We start from the raw sequence: 25,268 nt of genomic DNA, 5'->3' as shown, positions 1-25,268 counted from the left end.
ATGTTATACATCTTGAACAATGATAATTTCTGTAAGGGAAAGATGTCTAGCACTTTAGTTGCTAATGCATTTTTTCTTCTTTTGGTATTCTACAAAAGAAGCCACATTAAAAAGTGATAGTATGTGTTATAACAGGTTTTGCTGCTGTGCAGGTTATCTGCTTATGCTGCTAAAGTATATGAAAGCTGATTGTAAGAATTAGCAGTAAACTGTGGTTTCACTTACAGAATTTGCTAGAGGACTAGAGAAATTTAATTTCTTTCTTTGTGTGTAGATGCACACATGCCTATACATTTTATAGAATTGCCCAGCTCAAATAACTACTGGATTAACAACAGTGATCAGAGTTCTGTGTTCACATACCTTGAGACAGGCTTGCCATCTGTGGAATTACAGACTGAAGTGCAGATCAAGTCAATCCACACAAAGTTCACCTACTGAAGAAGTTAGTCTGAGTTGTAGTCCACACAATCCACAGCCCAGGGAGACCCATACTAGCCTAGCTTCCCTACCAGCACAGAATAAGGACCAGACTATGCCAGACAAGTCAGGGTTGAGGTGTGTATGTGGCAGGCCAAGACTGGGAGTTGTCCTTTATCATATCTGAGGTTTGAAGAAAGACATCTGATTTCAGGACTGTCGGCTCCTAATTTATACACATGCATGCACACTTAAGGCTTATTTTAAAAAATAACCTTCATGTCACCTAGGTCCCATTTAACTTTATTTGCATGTCAACAAGAGCTGAGAAATCTAACTACATTTTTAAGCTTCATGGTTCCTGTTAGACACTGCTCATTTAATTGAAGATTTTACACTGAGTTTTACTAACATCTCTCAGTGATCCAGTAGAAGTATGAGCAATGTGACATAGTTCATTTGGGCTGCGTGTCCTTGTGTTGTATTGCTCACACCTTATTAGTCTTCAGCAAATGTTCCACTTTTCTTTAGTTTTGGCAAGCTGCTCGGAACACCATTTCCTTCTTTTCATTCTGGTGGAGTCCGATTGTTCTTTGCTTATACTACATCAGCCTTTCCCAGAATTTAGCCTGGAGTTTTTATACACTGGGGAGTTTCCAGTGTGTTTAGATTTCCTAATGTGACTGTGACAGAACCATGCTTTCAGATAATACTGTCAAACTAGATTTTGGTGCTGTTTTTCTGTGTTTCTTTGCAGTATTTTGCTCTGCAGAAATGATGTGAGCAATTATTTCATCTCTTGAAAGTGATATTTTTCAAATCATCCTCCCAAACAGTTAAGATTGTCCCAAAACTTTTTCTTGTTCTGTTTTTCATTAGGTTTGTGTAAATCAATCGGCGTAAGCAACTTTCTTATCAGCCATCTTGACCAACTAAAGGAAGACTGTGTCATTACTCCACATGTTAATCAGGTGAGTGGATAAATGTATTTAAAGTGTCTGAGTTTGGGTTTTTACTTTGTTTTTTTGGCAAACCTCCCCACCCCTGTGTCTGAAAGGCTACACCCAAACTAGCTTTAGTCATACAATTTCTCCTTTTTTTAGTATGTACATACTGAAAACCATTCAGGAAGATGACCTGAAGGGGAGGGAAGTCCTTCCTCCTATTTTCCACCCCAGTTTCTCCCAGGCTACTTGTTTGTGTCTGGTTTTACGACACAAACAAATGATCCCTGTGGCAGTTTTTGATGATAAAACAGTCAAGAAATAAAATTCGAGGAGCACTGAACATGTAGCATCTCTAGAGAGAGCAGGATTTTGGAAAGCCTGTGTTCAAATGCTTTTGTGCTTCCTCTAAGCAACACTGAAAGCCTCAGGTAATTACATATCCATGCAAGGCTGCTGTTTCCCTTGCTCCCCCCTTATTTCCTATTTCAAGATCACATTAAATTCAGTGAACTCCTTGTCTAGGCAGGTGCTGTGACAGCCCTGGCAAAATTTTTTTTGCTGCCCTAGGCAGATATAAAACGGCCACCTACATACCGGCACACTGCCAGGGCACTTGACAACTCTTCCCTTGTTGCAGGTTTCTGCCTCCAGCTGTGCTGGAAGTTTATGCTCCCATTGCTACCATCTCCTGCCAGAGAAAGTGTGCTTGTGCTAACATGGACGTGGGAACTGGAATGGATGGAGTACAGGCACACGCTTTTCCCTTTGTACAGGTGGTCGGGATTTCTGGCAGCTGTTTGTGGTTTAATGTCTTTAACAGCCATACAAAGGTTGCTCAGTGTGACCGTCAGAACCAAGCAGCTCTGATTTTAGCTGTCCACTAGACGAAAGGTTACTAAGGAACAACTGTGAGTAATGTTAAATTAGCATAAACTCATATAAAATAGTTAAATTCAGTTACTCAAAATAAGCCATTGAAATATATGTTAAGATGGGCAGGCTGATGACTGTTTAAGAATCAGTGAGTTTTCCAAGGTTCAAGAAAGGCACATCTACAAAGTCTTGCTAGAATTTGGCACAAGCTGTTACTGCCTGTTAAATGAGAGGAGTTGTTGTGTCCTACTAAATCACTGCAAAGAAAAAAAGTGTATTCTTGAATTTGTTTTGAAATTTCCTCTTACTCACAATGTCCAAATGTTACCAGTCTTGCTGTGTCAGTAGTATTCATGGAGGCAAGTTGTTTCTTGGTCCTGTTTGACAGAATTCTTTTTCTGTGGCTGAAAAAAAGGAGACAGAGTTGAGGTGGTGGTGATACTGGGGAGTGGGAGAGTTATTTCTTTAAGGTGATGCACAGCAATGTTCTGAATTTAATACAACCACCACCAATGAAATACCCATGCCACTGCAAAGTGCTCCACTTTGAACAGTTTTGTTATAGCATTAATTTACACCTTTTAGATTTATAGAAAACCTGTAAACCATACTTAAGGTTATCCTCAGAGTATTTATTCTGTTTCTTGCATAGTGTTGAGTAGAGGTTTTGAGTCTGATGGTAAGATTACTTAAGCATCATCAAATAACTAATGAATTCCTAAATTCAAATTGGAACTGGAAATGCTGTATTGAGTTCCTATTTCACTTTCCACAGTTTATAATACAAATTTTTTGCTATATTTATGCATAAAATAGCGTGCTCTTTCAATGGACTTATTCCTAAATACAAAACATTTGCAAATAATCACTGTATACAAAGTCTAAATATGTAAAAAAGCAACTGGAAGAAAATCACTTCCCTTTTAGAATTTAGGGTGTTCTTACACTTCCAACAGTTCTTATGATGCTAAAATTGAAAGTTGTTTTTTCTGTGAAGAGGAGGAAGTAGGAAGGCTTTCTTCTCAGTTCCTGGAAAAAAACCCCTGATATCATTATGGCTTTTGAAGAAGTAGGAAAGGCCTGTCTTTTCAAGAAGATAGTATTATTAAGGTATTTATTACTAAGCAAGCACCTTTTAAAATTACAATATATTATTAAAAGTACTGCTAAACACTGTGTAAAATGATGGAAAATACTTTATCATATAGAATGAATCTTATAACCTGCAAGTTTCGGGTTTGTGTTCCAGAGTTTGTAATTGACTTGGCAGTAGTAAGTTTGGATTTATGCTCAAAGAAGTCTTTGAAGTGTCTTTGAAGGCTTATGGGCCTGTCACTCATTAGGGGAAAAAATACATTTTATAAGTATTTAATTAATATATATGTTTCATTTAATAAAGTGATACACTGAAAGCAAATATAAACTGTCCCTCTCTGAATTCCATGTAGAAATGCTCATCATATTTTTTTCACTCTTAGAGAGGTGCTTATTACTGTGTAATACTTCAGAGAGATTTAGCAATGTCATTGATATTGCCATTAATATTGAGCTCTATTGTGTAAATTTGTACAAGGTAGAAATGTATTTAAGGCATTAGAAAACAACACCTTTGTACATAAACTCACCTGAACTGTTCCTCTATAGAGAAAATATTTATAGGCTTGTATTTCAGTTTTATAAAGAGAAATAATTGTAAGACTCAGCATTCTCAATGAGAAAATTGCTGGATTCCAGATGCAGGGAAACCTTACCAGGTGAAAAGGATCCACAGCAGGGTGGAAAGAGTAAGGCTTTTGTGTACCATCATCCGACGTATGACTTTCTAGGGCCATGTGTCAGGATTGTTATTAGACTCAGCTTTTCCCCATTTTGCTATGACTTGAAAAAAACCAGCACTTCAGAGGTCCCCTGTGGGCCTCCTGACCAAGTAGCAGCTGTGAAAAGTTCTGTAATGTGAACTGCAAACTGTTTTATTAAAAAAATGCCAGTTTTTACGCGGAAATCACTCAGGGTAGAGTGCCAGAAAAGATCAAGATCTTCCTCTACCACCATGTGATGGACAGCCCTCGCCTCAGAAAAGCCTGGTGACTAAAATGGCAAGGGTGGGGCAAGGCAGGAAGTAGGAATTATTACTTTGAGGGGAAGCACATGCTGGCCACTCACCTTAGGCCTCTTGTAGCTCAGGATCCTGGTCCCTTGCATTCAGGTGCAACTAGGACCTTCCAGAATGTTTTCAGGAAAAAAAAATCAAAAGTACTTATTTTATTGTATGCGTTAGATTATTTTAGTAATATATTTAAGAAGGAAAATACTTGCTGCTACTAACACAGAACTGCTTGTGCCAAAACTCATTTCACGAAATTTGGGAGACTTCTGGTTCAGTGAAAGGCAGAAAGTATAATCTTCCCAGGTGGGAAGTAGTTGTTGCTGTGTATTCTGCTTGTGAAGGAGGCAGGGGACGTCTCAGCATGCTGCTCTTGCTTTAAACATGTCTGGTGTAGCCTGGAACTGTGCTGCCTGGAATCTTACTAGACCAGCAGATAAATCCTGCTTACAGTTATGTTAGTAATAAATGCCAAATAAGTCATATGATGCCATAGGGGCACTGCAGATTTTTCAGCATTTGATCATAAATACATCCTTCTTTATTTAATATTTTCTAAGCCACAATATTTGCTATAGTTAATGTAAAGAATGTCTGCTAAAATTGCTTATTATTATTATTGTAACAGTCTATAGTACACCCTGCTTGCTCTTTCGTTTCTCCCCTCATAGTTTTGCGTAAATACAATGACAATATTTTGTAGTCAGCTCAGGTGCAAACAAGTGAATAATCATATGACCTAAACACTGCTCTTATACGCATAAACATGAAATACAAAGGGTACTCAAAGGTCAAGAAACATCAAAGGTTGAAGACATGGATGTCTGCTGCTTGAACCTTGTTCCCGAGTCCACCTAGTAATTTAGATCATAGCGGCTCTAGGCTGACTCAGCCCAGCCTTCCAGGGGCACAGTTTTTTCTTAGCACATGTTGAATGACTGCCAGCCTATTGTTCTGACTATTGTTGTCTGCAAAGACAACATGTACTAAAGATGAGAAACAGGAAATGTTCATTTTTCCTTTTTGTGGCAGAAGAAATTTTCCAGATTCCATGTGTTGAGGTAATTGTTCAGAAGAGTATTTTTCCTCAAAATGCGCAAGAGTTCGATCCCTGGAACAATGGTGATGACCAGTCACAAAAATACATAACATGATTATGTATTTTGTAAAAGGAAACACTACCCATTTTCATCTGAATGCAGAGGAAGGTATACTTCTTAGAATGTGTAAACTGTGAGATACTTATTTAAATAACATATTAAGGAATATTACAGAGGTTCTCTTTTGGGTTTAGCTACATGCCAGAATATGTGGCTCCTCTGAGATCCTTACTTTCCAATAACTTCTGTTTCCTTTCGCTCCCAACAACTGTGTCTTTGTAGCTTGTTACTTTTCCTCTTCTGACTGGCTCCTGGCAATTTGTGACCTCCCTTCACACTTCATTCCCCAGCAAGCTTGCTTCCCTGCATAAGCTTATGGTGACAGTGCACACAGAATACAGCATTTTCCATGTACAATCCAAGCCAACCGGTCAGGCCCTCATCCTAAGCAAATTGTTCTGGTTGGTCTCTTGCAGACCCAGTCCCTGCTCAGCCCCCTCCCCTTGCCTGTGCAACTCAAAGATGATTAGTAAAGAAACAGGAAAGGACGTAGATTTGGGGAAGAGAAGGTAGTCTCAAAGCACCAATAAAAATGACCTGACCGTGACTTCCACTGTGCATTGGCATGTATTTCTCAAACACAGATCAGAACAATAGTGCAAGTCCAACTGCAAGTCAGGCAGACAACTGCTCCTTTCACCTTGCTTCAGAGGGAAACATAAAATACACAGTAAACTGCTGTGCCAATTACAGGCAAAATACTTGTTGATTTATATACTTCATGTGTCTTCTAAAACTGATAATTTACATCTACTTCCCAGAAACAGTGATTTCACTCAATGCTGTATTTTTAAAACAAGAAAGAAAAAAATATTTTATCAGTGATATTTTCTACAAAATGTACTCTCAAGGTTTTTACTAGAAGCTTATTTCTGTTTATCTAAGGTTGAATACCACCCTTTCCAAAGACCTCAGGAGCTGGTTGATTATTGTAAGAGCCGAGATATTGTCTTTGAAGGCTACTGTCCTTTGGCCAAAGGGGAAGCACTAACTCATCCTACTATCATTCAGATGGCAAAGAAGTATGGCAGAACTCCAGCACAGATTTGCATACGCTGGAGTATACAGGTAATGGAGGGTGGTAATAAAAATTTGTCTCCTTTCTCAGGAAAAAAATGCAAATAGTTTGGGTTTTGTGCATCAAACTAGAATTTATACAGACAGTATTTCTGCCTTCCATATGTTGATACTGTGTGAACTAACTGCTGTACTGGAAATTTGGAATGTCGTAGGCAAATCATGCCAGTATTTTAAATATGCAAAGAATCTGATTCTAGAGAATAAGTACTAATAAGAGATGTTTTCAAAGTAAGTGTTACAAGCACTATCAGGCATCATTCCATTTCTGTCACTCAACACGAAGTACTAAGGAATGAAATATTGTGTTAAATTGACATAAACCTCATGATCTATGTTGGAAATTAATGCAGTGTATATAACTGCAGTTGCAAATGGCATATAGAAATGTCAATGTCCCCAGAAAAATGAAATTAAAACCTCAGAAGACATGAGGAATGTCTTGAAATGTTTTGAAGAGAGATCATTTTCTTCAAAACTGTGTACATTTTAATGATAAGAAGCATTATGTTTTCCAGAATGGGATTGTCACTATTCCAAAGTCAACAAAAGCAGAAAGGATAGAGGAAAACTGCAAGGTAAGATTTGGTTATGCACTCAAGTCTGACTTACATCCAAATAACAGTTTTTAATACTTTGGCTTGACTTCCCATTTTCCTATGCCACTTTTATACCGGAGTAACTCAGTTAAAGTTGGCAAATGATGGTATCATAAAACTATGCAATGTAGTAGAAAACCATAACTTACAAATATCCGAAATCAACCAGAGAGTAAATTGCTTTGTATAAAGAAAAATACATAGAAGACCTTTTGTAGTTGGTTTTTATTATTAATATTTTTATTTATGACTTTGCTGGCTGTAGAACATCCTACTCTGGTTATGGTTTGGTCCTTTTTGTGATAGGTACACAGGTCAAATGGAAGGAGCTGTGCATAACACTATGTGAAAGCTGTAAAACTCACTTAGGGTTCTCTCTCTGAGGTGGAGACCTTCCAAGGAAATCCCAGTCTTGCCAGAGCTGACTCTTCCTCTATCTTCTTCCTTCTACTCAACATGCAGAAAAGGTCCAGCATGAAAGGGGATGGACAAAGAAAAGAGGGCACAAATGAGAATTGGCAGCATGATTCCTTCCCCACAGCCTTGTTTTAATTTCCTTTTCATACCAAATGGTTTTAATTCATTACTTGATTTTTCTCTCCGTTTCTCTAATCTGAGAGTGTGCTTTCTTTGGGGAGGTGAAACCACAACAACCTTATTGTTACTTCCAAAAATATCATTGGGGTATGCACTGTTTAGCAAATCAGGAGGAAACTTTGCAAGACAGGAAACTTCTGTCTCCTATTTTTATCACTCTGTGTGTGTGTGTGTGTGTAGGTGCAAACGTATACATTTAATGAGGATTTCTGCTGGTGGCCATGCCTGTTTATATAGCTCCTGCCTTGATTATTTATTCTGACATGCACACAGCCTTGTGTGGTACAAGCACAGCTGCTTGTGGTACTGTAGTGTGAACCAGATCAGAGAACAAAACCAGGTTAAAAATCCTTCCTTATTCTTTTTATTTTCCCCAATGATATTTTAAATCTAGATTAATTTTATTTCTTACAGAGTTTACTCTGTGGCACCACCAATTAATTTCACACAACTGAGGGAATGTGTTGCAGCAAAACTTAAAACACTTAAGATGGAGAGGAGGAGGGAAATGGCACAGTTATCGAGTATTGTTTATCACATTTGCTTTCTTTTCCCCATGCCAGTGTGTTGGCCTGAGTCTCTACCACTTCTAGTCAAGCTGGTGAAAGTACAGTTCTCATTTAAGCCTCAGTATGTAATATATAGGTTTCTAGTTGTGTGACAGGTCCTTGGTTTAGGTTTAAAAGGCTGAAGTGAGCACTGAGATTTGACTACAAGGGTCATTCCAGCAGACAGCGATTGCTGGATAATGCGGGATGGGAGGAGCTCATTTGGCAGCAGTTCAGGACCCACAGGATCTTTTTACTGAACATGGAGGAGCTCTGACAAAGACAACAGAAGTAACTTTCTGATGATAATGTCTGAATAAGACATCTGCTAAGAAACCACTGACACCGTAATTCCATGTTGCAGGTCTCGGCACAGGAGAAGCCGGTGGCTGTAAGAACCTGTGCATGAGGACAGGTGATTGCTTTCAAGTTCGAGTTCATACTGAGGCACTGTAGCACTGTTTCTGTATTAGCTGATCTATGAGTGCTTTGTCAAAGCAGAATCATAGACGAGATAGATACAGTCTTTGGTGTGCTAGCTTTGTGAATGTCCTGATACTTTCTAATAATTTTTTTTTGGCTAAAGGTCTGAGGAAAAGAACTGTAACATTCTAGACTGAACACTGGGATGTAAGTGAAATACGGAGCTCAGGTTCCCAAAGGGATTGCAGTCAGGGTATTCCTATTCCTCTAGCAGTGACAATATACAGTCCTGTCAAAAAGAGCAGCTTTGATACTACTCTTGTCTTGGACCCTTGCCTGAGGCCAGAGTGCTACAAAACCATCTTAACAGAGTCTACAAATAAAAATTAATCACTCAGGAGCAAAGGATCCAGTGGAGACTGTCAGTTTAATAGAGTGTTTTTCTGTGACAAAATAAAAGAAGAATTTGCTGATTCTCTCTGTGTTCATGAAGTTAACTATATATACATTCCCATAGGTGTTTGATTTTACAATAGCAGAAGACGATGTTGGAATTCTGAATGGAATGCATGATGGGAGACATGTTTCCTGGGATCCAAGCCTTATTGAGTGAACGAAGGTTTGAACCTTTTCCTTCTCAGTGATCAGTGAGTCACACCATGTAATTTAAATTCAAGGAAGGTTACAGTATGAATGTAATCATGATAGTAATGTCTGCTATTAATGATAACTATTTTGAAATCCTTAACATTGAAAACACAGAAAAGATTTTTTTGAGGATAGCACTTTTTTACTACCCTCACAGAGATTTTATATTCCCATCTCAAATCCTCTTCCCTAGTTCACTGAAGCCTATGCAAAGACTCTTGTTTATACCATCCACCCTGCATCAGGCCATTTAATCAAAGAGCATGATGAGATATCCCTTCTTGAAAAATGTAGGGAAAAAATTATACCTGCTAGTGTATAACAAAGGTGTTAAGTATGAAATAATTTTTCAAGTACTTTCTTAGAGGTAGAATCTACAAAGAAGAAAAGGATGGGTGAAAAAAAAGTATCATAAAACAGTATTTATGTTGTACAATAAACTGCAAATCTCCACCAAAAATACAATCTCACTGTAATATGCAATATCTAAGCATCACAAAAAAAAGGTTTACGCATATGGCATTGACTCAGAGAGTTTTATGTGTATTACTTAGTAGCCTGTAGATATAACAAAGTAGAAATCTTTCCAGAGAAGTCCATTTACTAATAAAGTATCTGCACAGCTGAGTTGAACAGCGAGCTCTGAGAGCCAAAGAGGCATCTTTGTTATTACTTAGAGAAAATTCTGGTGAGCTTTTTGTGTGAATTAGTTTAACTTTCACTTTGGGTTTGTCCAGGAAATCTCATTAACAGACTGTACTGTTCTTCAGATTTTTTTATAAAATGTCTATCTATATAAAGAGATAAATACAGATACGTGTAGTTTACAGATCTGTTTTGAGAAATATGCCTGCATAGTCTATTGGCTGAGTAGTCAACTTCTGGTTGCTTTGGTTTGATATTTTAGGAGTTCCTGCGTCTAGAAAGGTATGGAAAATCTGATTATGATTTATATTGTGTGTGGACTTCCTGAGGCAGTTTTCCCAGTGCTGTTCTGCATTAGTCTTATTGTGAAACAAAGCTCCTCAGCTTTTTTATCAAGAAGTGACTTACAGCAATCATATACTCTAGCCTGCATTGTATGTCCTCAAAGTAGAGCTTGGCTAAAATACAGACAAACTTACCTTTTTGATAACAGCTCCTCAGAGTATTTGGCTAGTTTTTCCTAGTAAACTTTTCCATAAAAATTTGTCTAGATTTGCCTCTGAAACCATGAATATATTATTTATTATTTTAAAAAATATATGAAATGCTGCTTACTAATACCTGTACAGTGTAATGTTCTGAGAAAGATACACAACCTCTCCAGTAAGGCTGTTTTCTGGTGTTTCAAGCTTGGCCTGCAGTCCGGGAATGCCACTTCAGGTGTCTAAGAACAGCTCCGTACTTGGCTTAACTTTTGTGATGAGGGGTTCAATAGTTCCAAAAAGTAAGGCTCACTTATAAAACTAAGGTAATTCTTGGCTTTTTTTATCTTTTGCAGAAAATGATGGCAATGACTAAGTGAAAGTTGGAAAGATTGTCCAGAAATAAACCTTTCTACTAGTGGCTATCAGCTAATACTACTTTTGAAAAGTCACTTTATCGAACAACACCTTAGCAATATGGAAAAAAATTCAAACTGTGCTGTTGAGGGAGTCCTTGCTTTACAGTGTATCTGAATTCATAAAATGAGGACTAGAAGTGAGTCATGTGCCTAATACTCACTCAGTGTGGCTTTTTTGGTAGTGAAGACTTTCAGAAATTACAAAAGATAAGTCTGAGTTTCACCTCTAGTTCTCTCTGAAGAAACAGACATCACATCAACATGCTACTCCCAGCATGAATGATTCGTACTAAATCTTTATATATGCTAGCAAATTCTAGCTCCAGTATTACCAGACCAGGATCAGTTAGGCCTAGTTATGTGGCTAGAAGTCCCATGTTGGTTATAACAGTTCTGGGTTTTTTGCCCTTAATTCTGACTGATGACCTCCCTTGTTCTGAGCTAAATGGAATTAAAACAGATTTTCTTGGAAATGCCCCACAGAGGTGACTTAATATACAGTGAGGATGGCTTTGAATTCATTAATATATTTCACTGTTCCTTCTGTCCAAGAGATTTTAGAGTGTTTTTTTGTGTCTGCATCTGCTTTTGCTAGGAAGTCAAGCCACCATTTTCTTAATCTAGGTCATGGTATCTAAGCAGTGCAATGAGTAATGAAGGGAATAATCAGAAATAGTATTACTAAAAAAAGCATTATTCTTAAGGAATAGCTGTGGCAAGTTACAGTTTTAATCTGATACTTTTCTAACTATATTCACTCCTAACTGTTGTTGGTTCAGGACTTTTTTTCTGTGGGTTTTTTTTCTCATTATTATTATTATTTTGTAATCTTTCCTAGCACTTCTTTGCTATCAAGCAGTGCCTTTAGAACTACAGAAGAGTTTAATTTGAACTGTGTACAAGGTCAAGTGTAATTTAAGGCGAAAATAAGCTTTTTCAGTGCCAAGACTCAGTTGACCCAAGCTATCTTTCTCCCAGGTGTGATGAGCAGTTTTGCACATTGTGCCTCACTAAGAGCCATTGTTTTCTGCTAGAAGCTATTAATTGCCCTAGGAGACTGGAACCCTGTTATCTCCTGTGTCCTTGAGATAAGTCACTGGAGCCTCTTCCTTTGAATACGGTATTCACAAGTTTTATACTGTGTTTGTTAATTAAGAATCATTGAGTGAGTCCTCTTTTACTTTTGGTGAGGTTGTAGAGGGAAAGACAGAATCAGTAGATTCATATTTTATGTTCCTCTCCACAACTAAATTGACATAAGTCTTGTGGTAGTAGATTTCAAGCAAAGGCTGCTAAAGAATGAGTCCTCATCACCTCCTCTCAATGAACCTTTCTAAAGTACTGATGACATTGATCAAAGAAATAAGACAACTAATAAGAAATTAGCAAGTGAACAGTAGCAAGATTTAGGGGTAGCAGGGAGGAGTGATGTTTGGTAATAGAAGCAGAACATGGAAGACCAAAAGGATATAAAAGTGCTGAGCATATGAAATCAGGAAGTTCAATTCCATTTTTTTATTTATTCTTTGGTCAGTTAGCCTGGAGGTGCTCATTTTTTAAGGTTTTGTTTTATTTTGAACTCAGAATTTGTCCCTCAAGTGAATTCTTGGAATTATATGCATATTCTTCCCCAGAGTTGAAATTCCTCCTCTTGCTCTTATTTCTGTAAAACAAATTTTCTCTAAAGGGAAAAAACTTTTTCACCTTTCTACAATGACCCTTTTTAAGATACAGCAATGCCTCCGTTTCATCCACATAACCCATCATCTCGTCAATAGGATCAGGGAGTACACCAGAAAACTGAAGTAACTTTTTTTTTTCCCTATCATGTAGGTCATTTATGGTAGTGACTTATTGGGGCACTCCTTTTTAGTTGAGATAAACCATTATTTAAAATAAGATACAATTTATCAGTGCCATCTACCTAAGTGCAGTCAGCTGCCTTTGCAGGAGCTCTGTGACTCCTAATGGAAGAGGACTCTCTTGAAACATATAAGGAAAAGAAAAATATAAACTAAAACTCAGTGGAAAGTGTGAGACCATTTTCAGTGCAGCCAAGAAGCTTCTTGCCTAATGAGTGGCTCCCTCTCTTCTTTTTTCTTGCTTCTTTTATATTTTCTTGCTTCATCTTTTATATTACTGGAGGTAAAGGCACTCAAGAATGTTTCATTGGAAAATAATGGAAATGGGGTTTTAAAGTGCATATTCAAGATTTTTTTTTTTCTTATTTGGACTGCAGAAGTGTTTCTATCACACCTGTCCCCCATCATGGCTTTCAAGGCATTATTTTCTGACTAGCATGTGTAATAAAGAAACTGTAATACTAGTAAGTTCACAAATTCACTGAGCCAGGTAGACTGCGTAATATTTGCCCCATTTTTTGCACTGTGGTTAACCCATGTGTTTGAAAATGGGGATAAAGGTGGCATAGCTCTTGCTGGCACTGATTGAATCTAAGCAGTTAACTCTTTCTACATTGCCACACCCCTTCCAAAGCTTTGAAGCTCATCTCTGACTATTGTGCATTGGGTAAAAATTACAGATAAGCCAACCCAGCAATTTTTTGTGTTGCTGTGCTGGGAGACTTTTTCTGTACCTAATTTTTTGGCACTTTTTGTAGCCTTCAATAAGATGTCTGTACTTTTGAAAAAAAAAAAAAAAGGCCAATTATTTGCACTGCTTTGTAGCATCATCCTCTTAATAATTGCCCCCTATATTACAGTGTGTTACAGTTTGGGTGCAATGATATCCACTGCATGTCACCTTCTCAACTACTTCAATTCTCTCCCTTTGGACTTGAGCTTTTCCTAATGTTATATTCATCGTAGTGAAAAAATAAAGTACAAATTCGCACAAAAATGTAAACGTTTTACAATAACTTTTTAAAACCAAAAAGGACATTTAATTAATATTAATGATCAATATCAAGAACATAAAAACAGGCCATCTATGTGCTGATACAGAAGAAATATGTGTGCTTTAGTCTTTGCAATGTTCTCATCACTTTTTTTTTCTCCAAACTAGGTTTTTGATTTTAATCTGAGGAAAGAAGATAAGGAATTTTTGAACACTATGAATATCAACAGAAAATTAATTCATCTAACCTGTCCCCTGTGGAAACTATAATTTAAAACCAGATTCTTCTAGATTGCAAAAGTGATGCAACTGAAGCATTAATTCATTTTAAACTGAAAAATAAATCTGAATTGTTCTCTTAGATATTCAAAGAATACCTAAGAATTATCACACAAGAATCAGTATCAATTGTTTGTATTTACTGTTATGTTAACAAATTAATAAAATAATTTAATTTGCTCTTTTCTGTGTTGCTTTCTTACAGATACAGAAATGCTTACATTTTTTTTGCTCTCTCTGAACTTTCTGGTATAGCCCCCCAGTATAGGTTATCTCACAATGTTATAATTTTCTTCTGCCTGCCTGTAACTTCATTTAAGGTGTCATTTTAACCAATATGAACAAATTAGCTTACAGATTTTGAAAAGTATTAGTTACTTAACGGCGCATATAAGAGCATGCTACAATGCATGCAAATTTTGACAAATTATTCAAAATATGGAATGTTTGTTCAGATATTGCAGCAGAAATATGAATCTGACTTTTTCACTGTTTTTATATTTCTTGTAGTCATGAGAATTTTGGGGGATTCTGGAGGCCACTCTGGATACTTTCTTGGTGATCAGACCTGCTCTCTTGGTACTGTTTTAAGGATCCCTGTTCGTGACCCAGCACTTAGGGAGGAATGGCTCTCTTTGTGGTCTAAATTGTGTCAGAATGATTAAAAGTACATTTTGCTTATATGGATAAAGATTTTTGAAGGTACAAAAGAATGACGTGTTGGAGACAAATCCTTTGCTAATCTGTCTTGCAGGGATTTTCACTATCTTTTCCAGATGGATAGTGTTCAGACACTCCTCTGATGCAATTGTGAGTTATCCAGCCGCATTAGCACTGGGAGAGTACGGTCTCCTGGTGGTGTCAGAGGCCACCAGTCTTGGTACGCAGGCATTGGGCGGACCCCAGCTTACAGCTTCTTTTCTGACACGATCAAAGCATTTTCCTGCAAGGAAATTGCCCTGTGACTAGCCCTGCTTCTGCAATCCTCACTACACTAAGCCTGTCATTGGAAATTCCACAAGTTTGATTGTCACAGGCAGTTCGTGTTATGTTGTTGTTGCTGTGCTCTAAAACATGAGTTTCTGCTCATCCTAAAAACTCAAGTACCTGGGAGCATATACATACTCAGGATCTCTGTGACCAAATGCCTTTGCCTCTTTATGCTTGTGGACATGTTGCAAAACAGTTTTTTAACGAGTTTACCCAGGTGAAGCGGCTGTTACATGACAGTTCAGTGTTCTGATGTGTGCAGCTCTCCTGCTGGCATTAGACTGAGACCTGCATTCTGGTTATTTCTGAAATGCTGCATGAATAACATTGTGTTGTTCTTTCTCCTTATTCTGACCGTAGGCAATTCCAAGTCGAGTTCTCAAAGGAGCTGTATATACACTGGATTTCTGTATGTATTTCACAGAAGTACAAGCTTCCTTAACAGTGGACCTGGCAGTTGGAGAGGTACTGAGAAAAAAGAGTTCTCATTCTGTTGGTGGCTTGTTCTGTTGGTGGGGATGGAGTATAACCCTGGTGTAAACCCCTTGCTGAACACTTAGCAGCAACTACACTTTTGGTAGACTTGGCTGGACCTACCTGAGTTTACTTGTGTTTCAGCCCTGGTAAGGAGGCTAGAACCTGTGCAGTTTGAGCCATGTTAACCTATCATCTCTGAGGATTTAGACGGCTTTCAGTGCAAATCCAGCTGATCTGGCTTCATTTGGCTGAGAAGAGTGAAGCTGTATTTCAGTTTCCTCTGTTGAGATGTCAAGAGGGCTGTAAGTGTGTGTGGTCATCTAATTTTAATGATACTTTTAGTGATACAAATACTCAACCTTTTGGAGTGGAACTGAAATTGCCTGTGTATTTTACCCAGTGCTGCACCTGGGGTGGGGCAACCCCCCAGGGATGGAGAAGGACTTGGGAGTGCTGGTGGATGAGTGGCTGGATATGACCCAGCAATGTGAGCTTGCAGCCCAGAAAGTGAACCGTGTCCTGGGCTGCATCAAAAGCAGTGTGGCCAGCACTGAGAGAGGGGATTCTGCCCCTCTACTGCACTCTGGGGAGACCCCACCTGGAGTAATGTGTCCAGGTCTGGGGTCCCCAGTACAGGAAGGACATTGACCTGTCGGAGCAGGTCCAGAGGGGGCCACAAAGATGATCACAGGGCTGGACCACCTCTCTTATGAGAGATGCTCAGAAGGCTGAGAGAGTTGGGTTTGTTCAGCCTGGAGAAGAGAAGGCTCCAGGGTTAGTTTATTGTGGCCCTTCAGTACCTAAAGGGGGCCTACAGGAAAGCTGCAAGAGGGACTTTTTGCAAGAGCATGTAGTGACAGGACAAGGGAGAATGGCTTCAAACTGAGAATACCTTTAGATTAGATATTAGTAAGAAATTCATTACTGTGAGGGTGGTGAGACCCTGGAACAGCTTGCCCAGAGAAAGGGTGGATGCCCCATCCCTGGAAGTGTTCAAGGCCAGGTTGGATGGGGCTTTGAGCATCCTGGCCTAGTGGGGTGTCCCTGCCCATGGCAGGAGAGTTGGAACAAGATGATCTTTATGGTCCATTCCAACCCAAACCATTCTATGATTCTATGATTTTACACACAGAAAAATTAATTTGTTGAATGTAACATCTCTGAATTGGAGTTCTCTCAGTTGGTAACCAGTAGCCCCAAAATGAAAGCCTGTACATCTGACTAATGAAACCCTGAGTCATTCTAACCTTTAATTAAAGCATGTTCCTTTAATATGTTCCTCTTGCTTAAAATTAGGTGAGAATTACTTCCTCGAGGGAAATGCCCAGTGAATGCATTTTTATTTAGTATTTTCTACATATTAGCTAAACAAGGGGGAAAGCTTGAAATATCTAGGGTATGTCAGGCAGTTGCAGGGGATGCATATGTCAGCCTCAAGCATGATTTATTTCACATGCCTTTTCTGACAGTTGTAACTTAACGGCTGTATTTTCCTCCAGGCTCTCAGGAGGCTAAACATCTTTTCAAGTTTCTAGCTTTGTGGTGGAAGAGTTAATGTCTGTTTGCCAGTGTAATTTATCTGAGTCATTCTGGGAGAGGCGTGGAACAATTGAAGCGTGACTATTAGCATAAATAAGAGAGGGACCCTCTACCCTCTTCCTGAGGGTAGAGTACTCTTACTGTCTTTCAGAGGAAAGCTGCTTCCCCATAACAACTGCTACTGCTAATTGATTAGTGTGATGCTATGAACTGAAAGACCTGATATATTGAGCTCTGGTGTATTGTGATATTTGTTTGCATTTCAATTTGGAGTTAGCAAGAACAGAGTAAGGAAGGAAGAAGAAAATTTCTGCAGTAAGTGCAATGATAGATTACCACCAGAGTTAGCATTTCACATACACCAAGGTGCTTTTTCTTTTAAAAGTTTGAAGAGAGGAGTTATAAAACCTAAACTCACTTCTTTCTCTGTTTCTGTGTAATAACTCTGTTACCACTGTAAGTAGTTGCCATTGCCAATTTGGTTTTTAAAAAAAATGAATTTAAAACTTCGTATTTTCAAACATGTAGGTATTTTACAGCATCCTCTGAACATGCACAGATTTTTGTTTGTTTGTTTGTTGTTTTTTTTTTTTTTTTTTAATGTGAAAACACCAACACCTGGTGCTGTTTGACAGTGGCAGAAAGTGAGCTTATCCCCCGTGGGTCAGTGCTGGCTTCTGCCTCTCCAGTGTGCAGCCTGGCACCATCCTTGCCCCATCGGGCCGGTGCCTGCCCGGGGGGAGCCGCTCGTGAGTCACCCAGCGCCTCAGGAAGCTGCAGGCCAGCGTGCGGGTGGCAGCCACCGGGCCTGCCAGGGCAAAAACACACCTTGGTGAAGTGGGAAAATGGAAGAGCCTCTTCCAGGTGTTTCCTTAAACATGACTTCCCAGGTCCTGTGAGAGGCAGGACGGAGGTGGCATATGGCCATAGCCCTGCTGTGCCTCCTCGGGGGGGTAAGAAAGCCGGAGGGTCGGGAATCTGCCCCCGCATCTCCGAGGCGCAGGGACCGCGCTCGGAGCCGGCCGGGCTCTGCCGGCTCCTCCTCGCCCGGAGCGCCGGGCGGCGGCCGCTGCCGGGGCGGACACGGCTGGGATGCAACCGCGGCGTCCCCTTCCCCTCCTCCTCCGTCCGGGCAGGGCCAGGGGGTCCCGCGGGGGAGCACTTCGCAGCAGCGCCCGCCGTGCTCACGCCGGGCGGGGCGGCGGCTGGGCTGGGCTGGGCGTGCAGGTCCCGCACGCAGCAGGGAGGAGTTAGAAAGGAGGATCGGAAAAGGGTGGAGAGCGGCAGCTGCAGAAACATTAAAACCACCGAGCCCCCCGGCCCGCCCACCGGAGTTGCTCCGCGGGCACGCAAGATGCGCAGGGCCGGCCGGGGCTCCGCGCCGCGCTGGAGCGAGGTGAGGCTCGGGGAGCCGCGCTCCGCCCGCACCGCGGCACGGGGGATCCCGGCGCTGCGGGTCTCGCTCGGCGCGACCCCTGGGGCCCCGAAACAAAACGGGGGGAGAGGGGGAGCTGCCCGGGCCGCGCCGTGCCCGGCCGGGGGCTTCGTCCGGCCGAGGTGGTGCGGGACGGGAGCCACGCGCGGTAGAGACCGAACCGGAGCGGGGCGAGTTGGAGCCCGGGAGCAGTGCGGGACTGGAGCGGGGCGAGTTTGAGCCTGGGAGCGATGCGGGACAGGAGCGGGGCGAGTTTGAGCCTGGGAGCGGTGCGGGACTGGAGCGGGGCGAGTTTGAGCCTGGGAGCTGTGCGAACTGGAGTTCGGGAACAGAGCAAGGAGTTGAACCCACTGGCCTCGGACCTCCTGCTCTGCCCCGGTTAGGGTTAGGCTGTAATTTAACAACTCTGCCTGCTGTTCTTTTTCCCTTGCACGATACCTGGGGTTTAATTCTTTTTAAATGTCCACTACAAAACCTTTATATGTAAAGAGAGTTTGCTCTATATGTGTATTCCTTAATCATACCTATTTCAAAAGCTTGCAATACTAGTTCTTTAAATGCAAGGGGTTTTTTGACATTCTTTGTTTCAAACCCATGGAATGGGCTTGCGCTGTGGTTTAATTACGTTTTTGTTTTTTGCTTTTCTAAACTTTTTACTGCTGTGGCTTTTGTAAAGCATGTTCTTACTTGTGTTTAGCAAGGGCACCCCCTTACCTGTTTACAGCTTTGAGATGATCTTTTGTTTACATACACATCAGTGAATTTACCACTGTTTGAGATGGCATCAGTAAATTGCATAACTACCCCCTTGCAAAGTGCATTCAGGCTTTATTAATGGAGGAGAGTACAGGTCTCCTGTCAAGTAATTTCTGTGCAGGCTTTCATACATTTGCAGTTAAATCAAGCGAGCCTTTTCCCTTTCTAAATCTCTGCTGTTGTATTACAAGTTGTGTTTCCTACTGAAAAAAAGAAGGCTAGAACTTATTGCTGGGGAGCTTTGAGATCTTTTAAGTTGGAAAAAGTCCAGTAATGCAGTCCTTGCTGACTCCAATTTACCTGTTCAGCTCTGAGTGACAGAACTTTGTCTTATTAGCTTTACTTATTGAATATGCCTAACCATCTTTTAAATGTATTTTAGTAGCTGAATGAAACTGGTTCATGTGTGAATACCTATATGATTCTGGTACACAATTAAACTAGCAGATTATCTTAAACCCTTTATCATTTTTTACATTGTTTGCCTTCCTTCTTTTAACTCTGGGCTTTGTGCCTCTTGTTCTCAGGGCTGCAGTTTCTGAGGCCGTGCAGCAGCACCGGGCAGGCTGCGGGGCCAAGGCTCTGCGGGGCAGCCCCCGGATTTGCGGTCGGTGTCACCGTGCGGTGCCACTGGGGAAGGAGCGCCAGCCGGGCACCATGAGCTCTGGCACCACTGCCCCGCTGAAGGTCATGAGCAACCCGGCCAACACTGATGTCAACTATGTCATCAAAGAGCATTATAATTACACGGGAAAGCTAAATGAGAATGTGGACAGTGGAATTAAAGTGACGTCTGTGGTTTTTATCATCATTTGCTGCTTTATAATCTTAGAGAACATTTTTGTCTTGCTTACCATCTGGAAAACCAAGAAGTTTCACAGACCAATGTACTATTTCATTGGGAACTTGGCTCTTTCAGACTTGTTGGCTGGTGTGGCTTACACTGCCAACCTCCTGCTATCTGGACACAAAACCTATAGCCTCACACCCTCCCAGTGGTTTGTAAGAGAAGGCAGCATGTTTGTTGCCTTGTCAGCTTCTGTGTTCAGCTTGTTGGCCATTGCCATTGAGAGGTACATCACCATGTTGAAGATGAAACTCCACAATGGCAGCAACAGCTTCCGCTCCTTCTTGCTGATCAGCGCTTGCTGGGTTATCTCTGTGATCCTTGGGGGACTCCCGATCATGGGCTGGAACTGCATCAGCCTCTTGTCCAACTGCTCCACCGTGCTGCCTCTCTACCACAAGCACTATATTCTCTTTTGCACAACCGTTTTCACTGGCCTTTTGCTATCTATTGTCGTCCTGTATTGCAGGATCTACTCCATGGTGAGGACTAGGAGCCGCAGGCTGACATTTCGGAAAAACATTACCAAAGCTACTAGGAGCTCAGAAAAGTCACTAGCCCTGCTCAAGACAGTGATCATAGTCCTGAGTGTCTTCATTGCCTGCTGGGCTCCTCTGTTCATCCTGCTTTTACTGGATGTGGGATGTAAAGTGAAGACCTGCCAAATCCTCTATAAAGCAGAGTATTTCTTAGTGCTGGCCGTGCTCAATTCAGCCACGAACCCTATCATCTACACCTTGACAAACAAAGAGATGCGCAGGGCTTTCATCAAGATTTTGTGCTGCTGCAAATGTCCCCCAGCGGATTCTGGGACCAAATTCAAAAGGCCGATCATTGGAGGGATGGAGTTCAGCCGGAGTAAGTCTGACAACTCCTCACACCCACAGAAGGAGGACGGTGACCATCCTGAAACCATCATGTCTTCGGGCAATGTTACCTCATCTTCTTAGGAATAACCATAGGGGTGTATTTCAGAGCCTTGCTCTGAAGTGGGGGAGCTGGGATGCCTCCTGCTCACAGGAGCAGCATTGGGCTGAGTGAGCAAGTAGCATTAGTTCTAATGAGGCAAACGGTGCAGTTGTGAGGCTGGAGTTCAAGAAATGGGACAGACTGTTCTGGCTTGGAAGTCTTTTTTTCCTGGAGCGTGTTTTGTCTTTGCACTGAGGCAGCTCAGGATTGTCAGGCGCATTCATATCCTGAAATCTCCTTAGTAACTCTGAAAGACTGATGCCTTGGTGAAATGATGCCTGGTGTGTGTGAGAGAAAGAGAGAGGGGGAGGAGGGAAAGGGAGAATTAATCTTTTTTTTTTTTTTTTTTTTTTCCCATGTGAGAAGAATGTGAAGTTTTTTCTCCTTGCAGCAAACCACTGACACAAAGATCTTTCTGTACCGAATTTAGTAGTGGCTCTGGTATCATTGGTTAGAAGTGTTTGTTTAGCACATAACATGAAAAGAGATCACACAAATATAATTTAGACCACATACAACCATAATTTGGCATCACTTTGCAGAGTTTTTAGTTAAGTCATAAGGTTTAATCTGCAGAGTCCAAAGCTGTTGGGGTTTTATTTAGCAAGATCATAGCTGTGAATTTTTGCTGTCAGTCCATATTACATTTGAAGACCATGAGCTAGGTTCTCCAGTTACTTTCACCTGTACAATTCCATTGACTGCGTCAGATTTTATGGAGTAGATCAGAACAGCATTTGGCCCCATACATTGATTGCCTTTTTATTCTATAGCATTAAATCAACTGCATTATCATGAAAAACGCAAGGTAGAACTAAGTGTCATTTCTCTTCAAGATGACTGAAAGTATACATAATAGTAAAAAATAGTACTAACAGCAGGATTTTTGCCTAAGTAAGAAGAGCTAAAAACTGAAGGGACATTTCAGTGTTAGGTTAAAAGCCTGTCCAAAAGTAAAGATCAGTTGGAAAATCTGAAAAGAGTACCCTGAGTTTCAGAAAAATAAAAGGAAAGTTGAAGTGAAATGACTATAGATAAATGCACTTCCATAACAAAATGCAATACATTTTGGCACATTTTATTAATGTTTATAATTTCAGCAAAGATGTCTGTATTTTATCAATTCATGGAAGAAGTACCTGTCATTAAATTGAATGTATTTGTTTTACAGCATCATTTTTACTCCTCTATTTTTCTAACCTGTTCTAATGGGGTTGAATGTGTACAATGTAAATAAGTTAATAAGATGCAGGAGTCTTCATGCGCCTAGAATATTGCTATAACAAAAGTGGTATATCTGGGATAGCTGAGAGAAAGTGACTGATTTACAGTTATTGGCAATTCCTAGAAGTGTATTTTGTAAAGAAAATGTACTGCCTTTGTAGTAAAATTTCCAGTGCAATTAAACTGTTGGATTTTTTTCTGGTTTAAAAAATAGTATTTAAAATGTTTCTGACTTTTATTGTTCAATTTGCACATAGCTTTATTGACTTCTAAACATTAATAAACTGATTTTTTAAAAGATTCTGTTATCAGATTACTGGTAGTTTTGTATTATTGTATTCATGCCAGGTGTGTTTTTTTGTTGATAGAAGCCACTGAAAGAATTCCTTGATTTCAGTACATGCTGGGATTAAGTCAATTCTGTGGGGACATAAAATGCATAATGTCACAGGATCACGTAAAATACAGAATGAATGCTAATCTATAACTTTTTCATCAGCATATGGTGTATTACTGGAATGCCATTAGAAAAATCTCTGGAGTAGCAGTCCTTCTCCAACAGCTAATGAAGTACGAACAGAAGGAAAACCAGTTTTACCGTGACTGCCTAGAGCAGAATAAGTGAAATAATTCACTTGTTTCACCAGTGTGGTTCGTAAGTTTAATTCTTAGTTTACTGCAAACATGGAGGAATTACATGAAACACCGAATGGTGGCCTCAACTCTGCAAGCACTGCAGCTCTGCTGGGTCCACCAGTGAAGACCATGGCAATGGAGTGGATTAGATGCTGCGTTACTTCTTCCAAAGGCTTGACTTCCATTTCCTCTCTTGCGGCTGTTGCCTCTCAGCATTACTTTTAAGTTCCATGGAGCTCATACAGGATGCAGTTGGAGTGTGAAGATAAACCTCACCTTCTCGTACTGTATGTCATCACTGTGCAGGGTTTACTGTGGGAAACGAGAGCGTACTCACCGAGGAAGGCTCTGGGTCATAACCTCTCTTCCTGAAGGAAATTCCAAAAATGCCCTGAAGACAAAAGAGTGGAAACAGGCTGGAATTTCTCTCCATCTGTCTGCCTGTATGGAAGGAATGATTTCATGTGTGCTCACTTCCTAGGCTTTTAATTAGTGACCTGAGAAAGGCTGGAAAAAATGGCAAATCTGTATTTGTGCACAAGATAAAGTGTCTCTTGGCTCAGGCCTTCATTTGGGCAGGGATGGTGTACTCTGGGTGCTGACAGTCATGAGGGAAAGCACTGCTTTGTCCCAGGGATAAAGTCACTTCTGTGCAGAGCACCACAAGTATGTAAACCATGAAAGTCCAAGTTAAGCCCTCGTTGTGCTCCCAGTGAGTAAATAAAGGCAATGTACAGGGATGAGGCAATGCACAGGGACATCTGAATTTGTAGAGGTGTTTTTATCCAAAGGACTGGGGCCCTTCTGCTCCTGAAGCCTTATGGGCATTAAGGTTGTTTGTTCCACATGTGACAAGGGATGAGCTATATCAGCATGGCTGTGCCACTGACCCCTCGTGACTACCACTGGCCTTTCTGTACTCGTAGCTGATAGCCCACAGGTGAGTCACTTCCCTTTGCTTTGCCTTTGTTTCTGTATCCCTTGCTTATCTGCCCCATCTAATTGCACTGTGGGCCTTCTTGGAGAATGACTGTTTCCCCTGTGGAGGTGACTGTGAGATGGGAGCCCAGTTTTCGTAGAGAACTCAAAGCCCTACGTAATTCATGCAATAAAAGACACGCACGCACCAGAGTGTGGCACTGGGCCATGGGAAGTGTTTCCTACACTCTTGACCATGGTGACTGAAACCGGCTTCCTCCATAGACAGGCCACATCTATGCATGTAGACAAGACTCAGGGAACAATAACTGTAATAAAATAATAACCTTAATAACGTAAGGGTTCCTGCCATGAAAAAATAAAGACAGGCCATTTTGTACTGTTCCTAACTTCCTGCAGGAGAACTCTGCAGCTCCTTGGCCAGGGCTATGCATTCCCATATACCAGCAGGTTAGGCCAAAAGTCTTGTGCACAGTTCTGAAGGGTGCAATGTAGAAAGCACCATTCCAGCCCCAGCCTGCCTTCTGTGTGCATGGAAAGGGTGTGGAGGTTTGTCCTGGTGTTGGCCATGTGACAAACAGGCAGAGAAAATGAACTGAGGACTGAAAAGGTGCATTATACCAAATGTCTCTGTGAAACAGAATAGCCTCAATTATTCAGAGTAACCTGGCCCTTTGATGTTTATTCTTTTTCCTAGCTGTTCTTCCAGTGCAAGAAATAGAACAGGGATAGAAAATTATCATAAAATCTCTCTGTTGCTTCCCTGGCAACTCCCTGACTAGGTATGCCTCTGTGAGAGCCAGTTGTAGCAGGGTGTACATTGGGCAACAGAGGGGCTGCAGCCTGAATGCCCCACAGACCGCTCAGCAGGAACTAACCTTGGGCATGCTGTACACCACAGGCAGCCAGGACTAAAACTAGGGAACAGGAAATTGTAAAAATACTGTTATCCATCCTTTTCTTACTCTGTCAACTAAGAAATTTATGGATTGCCCAACTGTAACATTTCCTATTTCCTAATTTGGCCTGGAAGACCTCAATACTGATTCAATTTTGTATGGTCTGAGGCACTGTCAGATGTTGTAAAAAGGGTCAAACTGACAAAGCACCCAAAAATGTGGATATGCAAACCAGAGCTATGTAAACCTGCTCAGCTATGAAATGCTGGAAATTCCCCAATGAAATTTGCTAGGAAAACAGCTATTGTGTTTCAATAATTCCTTATACTGTTTTTCTTGGAAAATGAAATTAATCCAATACAACTGAACTGTCAAGATTTAAGAAACAAAAAACCCAAACAGAATCCATCTAACTTAAGTTTCTGTAATCTGCTTTCACAAACTTTTCTAGTCTCTTACTCTGCTGAAAAATCTTATTTG

General features: G+C 40.8%; 2 protein-coding genes across 4 annotated transcripts in view; both read left to right on the top strand.

The window, feature by feature from the left end:
* LOC113951057 (uncharacterized oxidoreductase ZK1290.5-like) overlaps positions 1-14,259 on the top strand; it is a 45,316-nt gene extending 31,057 nt beyond the window's left edge. Inside the window, exons 4-9 of one of the 3 annotated variants that reach the window (XR_003529009.1) lie at positions 1,300-1,391; positions 6,390-6,572; positions 7,100-7,159; positions 9,266-9,367; positions 11,921-12,062; positions 13,967-14,259. Coding sequence is in view for 1 of the 3 variants with exons in the window: in XM_027651579.1 (XP_027507380.1) it covers positions 1,300-1,391; positions 6,390-6,572; positions 7,100-7,159; positions 9,266-9,361 (431 nt within the window). In the remaining 2 variants the exon portion in view is untranslated. The remainder of the gene's footprint in view (positions 1-1,299; positions 1,392-6,389; positions 6,573-7,099; positions 7,160-9,265; positions 9,368-11,920; positions 12,063-13,966) is intronic. The other 2 variants (XR_003529010.1, XM_027651579.1) reach the window with 2 other exon arrangements.
* A 4,098-nt stretch (positions 14,260-18,357) lies between these two features.
* Positions 18,358-22,618, top strand: S1PR1 (sphingosine-1-phosphate receptor 1). The gene is made up of 2 exons (XM_027651574.1): positions 18,358-18,479; positions 19,802-22,618. Exon 2 carries the CDS (start codon positions 19,932-19,934, stop codon positions 21,069-21,071), a length of 1,140 nt encoding a protein of 379 aa, XP_027507375.1. The 5' UTR covers positions 18,358-18,479; positions 19,802-19,931; the 3' UTR covers positions 21,072-22,618.
* The last annotated feature ends 2,650 nt before the right edge of the window (positions 22,619-25,268 follow it).

Source organism: Corapipo altera, unplaced genomic scaffold, assembly GCF_003945725.1.
Source record: "Corapipo altera isolate COAL_440 unplaced genomic scaffold, ASM394572v1 57, whole genome shotgun sequence".
Classification (NCBI taxonomy): domain Eukaryota; kingdom Metazoa; phylum Chordata; class Aves; order Passeriformes; family Pipridae; genus Corapipo; species Corapipo altera.
This window is presented reverse-complemented; position numbering and strand designations above follow the sequence as displayed.